Source organism: Coregonus clupeaformis, chromosome 38, assembly GCF_020615455.1.
Source record: "Coregonus clupeaformis isolate EN_2021a chromosome 38, ASM2061545v1, whole genome shotgun sequence".
Taxonomy (NCBI): domain Eukaryota; kingdom Metazoa; phylum Chordata; class Actinopteri; order Salmoniformes; family Salmonidae; genus Coregonus; species Coregonus clupeaformis.
Genome location: NC_059229.1, coordinates 618,365 through 628,364, shown reverse-complemented (window position 1 = coordinate 628,364; position 10,000 = coordinate 618,365). Strand labels below are relative to the sequence as shown.

At 44.8% G+C, this 10,000-nt stretch overlaps 1 protein-coding gene across 1 annotated transcript in view; it reads left to right on the top strand.

The window, feature by feature from the left end:
* Positions 1-9,555, top strand: part of LOC121572665 (inactive tyrosine-protein kinase 7-like) — a 28,123-nt gene extending 18,568 nt beyond the window's left edge. Inside the window, exons 2-9 of the mRNA XM_045211661.1 lie at positions 556-852; positions 1,818-1,920; positions 2,340-2,524; positions 4,185-4,332; positions 6,157-6,287; positions 6,600-6,866; positions 7,336-7,472; positions 9,520-9,555. Of these exons, the coding sequence (XP_045067596.1) occupies positions 556-852; positions 1,818-1,920; positions 2,340-2,524; positions 4,185-4,332; positions 6,157-6,287; positions 6,600-6,866; positions 7,336-7,472; positions 9,520-9,555 (1,304 nt within the window). The remainder of the gene's footprint in view (positions 1-555; positions 853-1,817; positions 1,921-2,339; positions 2,525-4,184; positions 4,333-6,156; positions 6,288-6,599; positions 6,867-7,335; positions 7,473-9,519) is intronic.
* The last annotated feature ends 445 nt before the right edge of the window (positions 9,556-10,000 follow it).

Sequence of the window (10,000 nt, the reverse complement as noted above, 5' to 3'; positions counted from 1 at the left end):
GTTGTTGTGTCATCCAAACCACTTTGAAGTTCGTTGGCCGGTTGTTAAGCAACATCCAAAATCTCCTGACCAGCATTTTTTGTGCATGTAGCAATGCAAGTGAAAACTGATGGTCTTGCAGGAGACGTGATTATTATTTGGGATGACAGAGTACATACCTGGCATGTCACTCAGCAAGAGGAGGGAGGCCAAGGAGTTATGAACCATGTCCAGAGAAGCTGGGGCCCATGGTCTGTCTGCAGCACACCTGGGAGTCTGTCTCTCTACTCCCAGCTGCCAGTGGACAAAAGAGCCAAGGGCGTAAAGGGGAGAAGGTGGAAGGTTAAAAAGCATTGTCCTCTTTCCTTTAAATGATCTCTTGAGCTGATGTGCGGATGGCTGAAAGTAGTCTTTTTGACTTGATCTTTTCAAGGAAGAAAAATAAGTTTAATTTGTTTGTGCATCAAATGCAGGCTCTGTTGTGAACGGAATAAATTTTTGGTTTAGCGTAACACGTAAGAGCAAAACAACTAATTCGTCCCTCCCTCTCTCTTTCTCTTTTTTTCCATCCTCCAGTTCTCACCATTCACGCTGCCTCCTTCCACTTCACCAAGGAGCCCAAGTCCCAGGATGCCTTGCACGGCCGGAGCGCCATGTTACGCTGCGAGGTCAGCGACGTGGAGGGCGTGAGTTACAGCTGGCTGCAAAACGGCGATGCGGTGAACGACACGGAGCGCCGCTTTCGGGAGGGCGGCAACCTCAAGTTCACCACTGTGGACCGGGTGCTGGACGCCGGGACCTTCCAGTGCCTGGCCGCAAACAACGCCACGGGAGAAGAGGAGCGCTCCACGGAGGCGTCCTTCAACATCAAATGTGAGTTTACTTAAATACTACTTACTTTTACTTAGATACTTCTCATCAGTGTAAGCCCTTCCCTTAAATCATAGTGTTTTGAGGTATCATAACCAAAATACTGTAAATAGAGGTGCAATTGTTAAATCCATACACATATTTCCGATATTGATATGACTCAATCTAGCACTCAAAGTAAGCATGGGTGGCAGTGTAATCGCAAATAATAGGCATAATTATGTATATGTTACTGCAATAATTTTGCCAAATGCATTGAATTGCCTGCGCAGCAATTAACAGCATCTTAGACCTTATGAGGACCTATATGTTTTGAATATTGACAGTTGCCTTGCAGCCATAGATTTGAACTTATTGAGTATTTATTCCTCCCATGTGTGTCTGCAACCTCCATCTATATAACAGGCATCAAACACATCTCCTCAAGCACTAAGAAAACGCTGCCTCATACTTATAGAGACTCTGACGAGAGCCAGCCAGTGCTTTTCTTTTCTTTTTTCCTAACTTTGATTTCCGCTGGACCAAAACCGAAATGAGAGGTTATTTTGAGTGCGGGGCGGACAGAGCTGTCCTTTATGTCCTCTGCCAAGATGGACCGCTTGTGAAGTTACAGCGTCCGTCTGGTCTGGCTGACTGTGTCACAGAACCAGGAAGGTCAGCTGAAAGGGAAGGGTGCTGTTTTGGTAGCCGGTGCTAAGTTAGCCGGCCAGGTGTGAATGGCTGGTTTGTGTTAATGAGCAGCAGGAGGGGGGGGGTTTGACAGCTTTTTTTAACCCTCCATCTCTCTCTTCCTCTGTGCTCGCTCTCTACCTTCTGTCTTTTAATACTCATTCTACCTACCTCTCTATGTACCTTCCCTCGCTCTTAAAACTTTCCACTCTTTCTACTCCTTTCTGCCCTCATCATTTGTTATTGATCTTTTTCCCTCTCTCTCTCTCTCTCGCTCGCTCTCTCTCTCTGTCACACAGGGCTAGAGAGTGGTGGGGTGACCCTGAAAGATCCTGCATCAGAGCAGGACATCGAGAGCTCTGCCCCTGTGACGTTCAGGTGCAACATTGATGGACACCCACGGTGAGAAACACAACCACGGCCTTAAGGTGCTTCCCAGCCGAAACTGTTCGGAAGAGTTTGTGCATATCTAAATGGACAAATGGTACTATTGGCGCTTTTTCAAGCGCAAATCTTTTAAGGGAGTATGCGAGCATACTCGTTTGGTTCAGCTAGCCGAACTGAAGCATGCTGATGCCTTTACAAGGCCCCACGTTGCCTTATGAGTCCCCACTTTACCTCGTGTTTTCACTGGACTCATTGCGTTATGAAGAAGGATGGCCACTTGATTTTGTCAAAACTACAAAAGTATCCATGATAAGTAAATATACTTGTGACCAATGAGCACTGATTTAACCACTATAGCGTTCATCAGTCTCTCCACTTGTTCGTATGTGCCAACTCCCTCATGCATATTAAGTAGTCATGTCTTCCTCCCCCAGACCAACATGCCACTGGTACAGAGACGGCGTGCGCCTGCCGGAGAAGAGCCATCAGATCAACAACAAGGAGCGAACTCTGACCCTGCCCAGTGCCAGCCCAGACAACAATGGCCTCTACTATTGCTGTGCCAAAAATCCAGCCGGGCACGTGTGCAGCAATGCCAACTTCACCCTCAATATTATAGGTGTGTATATGGACAAAGATTCAATAAAGAAGAGGTGAGGAGGGATTGCAGTTTTCCCCCATAGTTTAATTGCAAAGCAACACCCAGCCCTATTGGCATCAACATTGTGAATAGAAGCCAGAGCTGAAGAGAACCCTTTGACCTCTCTCTTCCCTTTCTTATGTACTCTTTGTACTGTATACCTCTTTCTCAGTCTCTTCATATCACACTACCCCCACCTAGGGCTGAACGATTAATTGCATTCGCGATAATATCGCGATTTGACTGAACGCGATTTTCTAATCGCAACGTGCGCGATTTGAGGTGGTCACGTGACGCGACTTTTCATGCTGTCCAGCGCAATGGCATCTTGCTCGACGGAACAGTCAGAAACTGACACAGCTGATACTTTAATATCGAAGAGGAACAGCACGTCGGTGGTGTGGAACTATTTTGGTTTTAAAAAAGAAGATGCTGAGCAGCGTCAGGTGTTGTGCAGAGCATGCCGTGCTCCGATTGCTACTTCACGGGGTAACACTACAAACCTGTTTCAGCACTTAAAAAAATACCACAAATCAATGCATGACAGTTGTATGACCAAAATGCCGAGCATCAGTGCGCGAGACAAGCCAAATACCTCAAGACAGGGATCACTGACAGAAATGTTCGAAAGTGTCACTCCGTATGAACGTAATTCAAAACGGCACGGAGAAATCACTCGGACAATAACCGAGTTCATAGCCAAAGATATGATGCCTCTCAGCACGGTGACCAAGCCTGGGTTCATGGCATTAATACATACGCTTGATAAACGTTACAGTATACCCTCCCGCACATACTTCAGTCAGACTGCCATACCGGAGCTGTACAAAAAGTGCAAAGAGAAAGTCGCCGCGGAACTTAAAACGGTGGAGTTTTTTGCTAGCACTACTGATATGTGGTCAAGCCGCACAGCTGAGCCGTACCAGAGTCTTACAGTCCATTTTATTGATCAGAACTGTTGGATAAGTATGGCTGGCAGTGCCATACTCGTAGTGAACTTTAGTCTGTGTGGTGTGTTATTGTTGTGTACTTGAGATAAGTGAGGCTCATCTATTTTATATTATAATATTCAAATCGTTTATAAAAAATAGTTTGTCTAAATTAAAAGTGCATTTCTCATTTTTTATTTATAACTTTATTTACTTTGATTTTACAAAATATTTTCAAAGCAAATTCCTTGTTTCAGTTGTGTGAAATGTTACTGACTTGGGAGCAGTAAGATACATACAATTTAAAATTATTTTTTTCTTAAGACTGTACCTTTTGCACACAGTGTTTACAAAGTTCATGCCTTTGTTTAAATTATTTAAATGCACAGTGGCAAAGCCACAGATGTTTCTGTAATGAGCAGTTCAATAAAAATGTCATTTATTTCAAGTCATACATGTTTGAATTTAATTCTAACAAATAGACCCAGCCTATGGGAAAGAACATTTCACACTAAATGTATATACTATTGTGTTGGTCATATTTAAATCATTCATTATGTTTTGTAGGGGAAAAAGGATAAATAAATTAAATCGCATATTAAATCGCAATCGCAATATTGGGGGCAAAAAATCGCAATTAGATTATTTTCCAAAATCGTTCAGCCTTACCCCCACCCCTCCCTTACTCTCTCATCCCTTCCTCTGTATAGATAAGAGTTTCCCTCGTCCTGTGGTGGTTCCTGAGGACCTGGTGGTGATGAGGAACGAGGAGGCCCTCCTTAACTGCCTGTTCACCGCCGAGCCCCCTCCCACCCAAGAGTGGTACCACCAGGACGAGCTCATCACCAACAAGTCCCGGTAAGACTGGATTTATATACAGTACCAGTCAAAAGTTGGGACACACCTACTCATTCCAGGTTTTTTTTTTATTTTTACTATTTTTTACATTGTAGAAGAATAGTGAAGACATCAAAACTATGAAATAGCACGTATGGAATCATGTAGTAACCAAAAAGGTGTTAAACAAATCAAAATATATTTTATATTTGAGATTCTTCAAAGTAGCCACCCTTTGCCTTGATGACAGCTTTGCACACAAAGTTGTGTTGTGACACGCTAGGGTTGGTATACAGAAGATAGCCCTATTTGCTAAAAGACCAAATCCATATTATGGCAAGAACAGCTCAAATAAGCAAAGAGAAACGACAGTCCATCATTACTTTAAGACATGAAGGTCAGTCAATCCGGAATATTTCATGAACTTTGGAAGTTTCTTCAAGTGCAGTCACAAAAACCATCAAGCGCTATGATGAAACTGGCTCTCATGAGGACCACCACAGGAAAGGAATACCCAGACTTACCTCTGCTGCAGAGGATAAGTTCATTAGAGTTACCTGCCTCAGATTGCAGCCCAAATAAATGCTTCGCAGAGTTCAAGTAACAGACACATCTCAACAACAACTGTTCAGAGGAGACTGCGTGAATCAGGCCTTCATGGTCGAATTGCTGCAAAGAAACCACTACTAAAGGACACCAATAAGAAGAAGAGACTTGCTTGGGCCAAGAAACACGAGCAATGGCCATTAGACTGGTGGAAATCTGTCCTTTGATCTGATGAGTCCAAATTTGAGATTTTTGGTTCCAATCGCCGTGTCTTTGTGAGACGCAGAGTAGGTGAACAGATGATCTCTGCATGTGTTGTTCCCACCGTGTATCATGGAGGAGGTGTGATGGTGTGGGGGTGCTTTGCTGGTGACACTGTCTGTGATTTATTTAGAATTCAAGGCACACTTAACCAGCATGGCTACCACAGCATTCTGCAGCGATACGCCATCCCATCTGGTTTGCGCTTAGTGGGACTATAATTTGTTTTTCAACAGGACAATGACCCAACACACCTCCAGGCTGTGTAAGGGCTATTTTACCAAGAAGGAGAGTGATGGAGTGCTGCATCAGATGACCTGGCCTCCACAATCACCCGACCTCAACCTAATTGAAATGGTTTGGGATGAGTTGGACCGCAGAGTGAAGGAAAAGCAGCCAACAAGTGCTCAGCATATGTGGGAACTCCTTCAAGACTGATGGAAAAGCATTCCAGGTGAAGCTGGTTGAGAGAATGCCAAGAGTGTGCAAAGCTGTCATCAAGGCAAAGGGTGGCTACTTTGAAGAATCTCAAATATAAAATATATTTAGATTTGTTTAACACTTTTCTGGTTACTACATGATTCCATATGTGTTATTTCATAGTTTAAATGTCTTCACTATTCTTCTACAACGTAGAAAATAGAAAAATATAAATAAAACCTTCAATGAGTAGGTGTGTCCAAACTTTTGACTGGTACTATATATACCAGATGCGTGACGACTAAGTACCGTCTCGTAGATGTGAATTACAGTTCCACTATATACATCCACTCTAAGGCTGTGTGTGCGTGCATGTTGTGTACCTGTGTTTATGAATGTACGTTTTGGATGCATGTCGACATTTTGTGAATTCTGCAAACCGCTAATGTTTGTTTATTAGTGTCTCTTCCAAGAGTCCTTTTAAAATGTACAAATATACAGAAAATGTTCAACAAACAACGAGTCCGCTTTTCTGAGTTGGCCAACTTTCCAGAAAATATTCGGAAAGAAGTCTGTATTTTGCTGTGACATTCTTTCTTTCTTTCTCTCCCTCCCTAGGTTGGTGATGCTGAACAATGGCTCCCTGCTCATCACGCAGGTGAAGCCCAGAAACACTGGGCTCTACAAATGTGTGGCCAAAGGGCCCCGCGGACTCCCTGTCACTCTGGAGGCCACCGTGAACCTAGCAGGTAAGGGACACGCACAGCTTTGGCAGATTTGACACACTGCCTCGACAGATGTTTGAATCCTTCAGTTTGTGTCTAACTCACTGAACCCTGTCACAGTTTAACTCCATTAATACATTTTATCCCTCGCTAATCTTAAGCTGGATTGGCACGGCAGGGTCAACAGTTCCACTCTACAGTTGAGTGGTACACTGCATTGCCCTCATGATTAGGACACAATATATTCGTTTTGCAGTCTTAATTCACGGTTTTTGTCTTCTATTACTGATGTCATGATGGACTATCACTTCAAATACTTCCTCCCACCCCTTACAGAGATCGAGGAGATGGGCCCCAGCCAGAGCCGGGTCTTCTCGGCCAACTCCCTGGAGCGGGTGTCCTGCCGCCCCCCTCGCGGCCACCCGGAGCCCGATGTGTGGTGGGAGCGTGGCGGGGAACGCGTCCCCTCAGAGGGCAGGGTCTACCAGGATGGACTGGAGCTGGTCTTCAGCCCCACCCAGGGGGAAGACTCGGGACTGTATACCTGCGTGGGCCAGAACAAGGCCGGTACCAGGAGGCAGGAGCTGACCGTCACCGTGGCCAGTGAGTATAGACCTCAAGCCTGACCAAGACCCTAAAGGCTTTTCACACTACTGAGCCCAACCAAGCCAAACCAAGCTGGTCTGGGTACACATCCACAATTGTCTCTGGAACCTTGCTGAAAAGCACAATGTGAAATGAAAATATCAGAGCCAGCACAGTTTGGATCAGGTCAGCAAGATGGTGTGAAAAGGGTATTTGTGGTCGAAACGGAAGAAAACAGTCTAAAATCGAGGGAAGCAGGGAGGTAGTATGTTAACTTGTCCAATAAGAAACGCTCATTTCCCTTTTCCGTTGTGTAACATTTTGCTACAGTGTGCCCTAATGAACATGACCCAGGTGTTTTACTGCTGAGGCAGGAGTTGGACAAAACTCTGAAGGACTGTGGCTCTCCAGGAGTGTGGCATTTGTTGTAACCTGCACCCGCTGAAATGTATTTGGTGTAGACATGCTAAATGTGTGTATCCCCTAGCCCCTCCGGAGTGGGTGACGAAGCCAGAGGACAGCCAGCTGGAGGAAGGCCTCCCTGGGTACCTGCATTGCCACACCCGCGCCACCCCCCAGCCCGAGGTTACCTGGTACCGCAACTTCATCCCCATCACCGCCGAGGTCAGTCCTGTGGTCCGAACTGTGTGTCCTGGTCATTCTGAAAAGAAGGGGGAATATACACTAAGAACTACTACACACCGAGTGTACAAAACATTAGGACCACCTGCTCTTTCCATGACATAGATTGACCAGGTGAATCCAGGTGAAAGCTATGATCCCATATTGATGTCACTTGTTAAATTCACTTCAGTCAGTGTAGATGAAGGGGAAGAGACAGGTTAAAGAAGGACTTTTTAAGCCTTGAGACATACAGTGGTGAAAAAAAGTATTTAGTCAGCCACCAATTGTGCAAGTTCTCCCACTTAAAAAGATGAGAGAGGCCTGTAATTTTCATCATAGGTACACGTCAACTATGACAGACAAAATTAGAAAAAAAAATCCAGAAAATCACATTGTAGGATTTTTAATGAATTTATTTGCAAATTATGGTGGAAAATAAGTATTTGGTCAATAACAAAAGTTTCTCAATACTTTGTTATATACCCTTTGTTGGCAATGACACAGGTCAAATGTTTTCTGTAAGTCTTCACAAGGTTTTCACACACTGTTGCTGGTATTTTGGCCCATTCCTCCATGCAGATCTCCTCTAGAGCAGTGATGTTTTGGGGCTGTCGCTGGGCAACATGGACTTTCAACTCCCTCCAAAGATTTTCTATGGGGTTGAGATCTGGAGACTGGCTAGGCCACTCCAGGACCTTGAAATGCTTCTTACGAAGCCACTCCTTCGTTGCCCGGGCGGTGTGTTTGGGATCATTGTCATGCTGAAAGACCCAGCCACGTTTCATCTTCAATGCCCTTGCTGATGGAAGGAGGTTTTCACTCAAAATCTCACGATACATGGCCCCATTCATTCTTTCCTTTACACGGATCAGTCGTCCTGGTCCCTTTGCAGAAAAACAGCCCCAAAGCATGATGTTTCCACCCCCATGCTTCACAGTAGGTATGGTGTTCTTTGGATGCAACTCAGCATTCTTTGTCCTCCAAACACGACGAGTTGAGTTTTTACCAAAAAGTTCTATTTTGGTTTCATCTGACCAAATGACATTCTCCCAATCCTCTTCTGGATCATCCAAATACACTCTAGCAAACTTCAGACGGGCCTGGACATGTACTGGCTTAAGCAGGGGGATTTGAGTCCCTGGCGGCGTAGTGTGTTACTGATGGTAGGCTTTGTTACTTTGATCCCAGCTCTCTGCAGGTCATTCACTAGGTTCCCCCGTGTGGTTCTGGGATTTTTGCTCACCGTTCTTGTGATCATTTTGACCCCACGGGGTGAGATCTTGCGTGGAGCCCCAGATCGAGGGAGATTATCAGTGGTCTTGTATGTCTTCCATTTCCTAATAATTGCTCCCACAGTTGATTTCTTCAAACCAAGCTGCTTACCTATTGCAGATTCAGTCTTCCCAGCCTGGTGCAGGTCTACAATTTTGTTTCTGGTGTTCTTTGACAGCTCTTTGGTCTTGGCCATAGTGGAGTTTGGAGTGTGACTGTTTGAGGTTGTGGACAGGTGTCTTTTATACTGATAACAAGTTCAAACAGGTGCCATTAATACAGGTAACGAGTGGAGGACAGAGGAGCCTCTTAAAGAATAAGTTACAGGTCTGTGAGAGCCAGAAATCTTGCTTGTTTGTAGGTGACCAAATACTTATTTTCCACCATAATTTGCAAATAAATTCATTAAAAATCCTACAATGTGATTTTCTGGATTTTTTTTTCTAATTTTGTCTGTCATAGTTGACGTGTACCTATGATGAAAATTACAGGCCTCTCTCATCTTTTTAAGTGGGAGAACTTGCACAATTGGTGGCTGACTAAATACTTTTTTTCACCACTGTATGTCTCAAGGCTTAAAAAGTCCTTCTTTAACCTGTCTCTTCCCCTTCATCTACACTGACTGAAGTGAATTTAACAAGTGACATCAATATGGGATCATAGCTTTCACCTGGATTCACCTGGTCAATCTATGTCATGGAAAGAGCAGGTGGTCCTAATGTTTTGTACACTCGGTGTGTAGTAGTTCTTAGTGTATATTCCCCCTTCTTTTCAGAATGACCAGGACACACAGTTCGGACCACAGGACTGACCTCGGCGGTGATGGGGATGAAGTTGCGGTACCAGGTAACCTCGGGCTGGGGGGTGGCGCGGGTGTGGCAATGCAGGTACCCAGGGAGGCCTTCCTCCAGCTGGCTGTCCTCTGGCTTCGTCACCCACTCCGGAGGGGCTAGGGGATACACACATTTAGCATGTCTACACCAAATACATTTCAGCGGGTGCAGGTTACAACAAATGCCACACTCCTGGAGAGCCACAGTCCTTCAGAGTTTTGTCCAACTCCTGCCTCAGCAGTAAAACACCTGGGTCATGTTCATTAGGGCACACTGTAGCAAAATGTTACACAACGGAAAAGGGAAATGAGCGTTTCTTATTGGACAAGTTAACATACTACCTCCCTGCTTCCCTCGATTTTAGACTGTTTTCTTCCGTTTCGACCACAAATACCCTTTTCACACCATCTTGCTGACCTGATC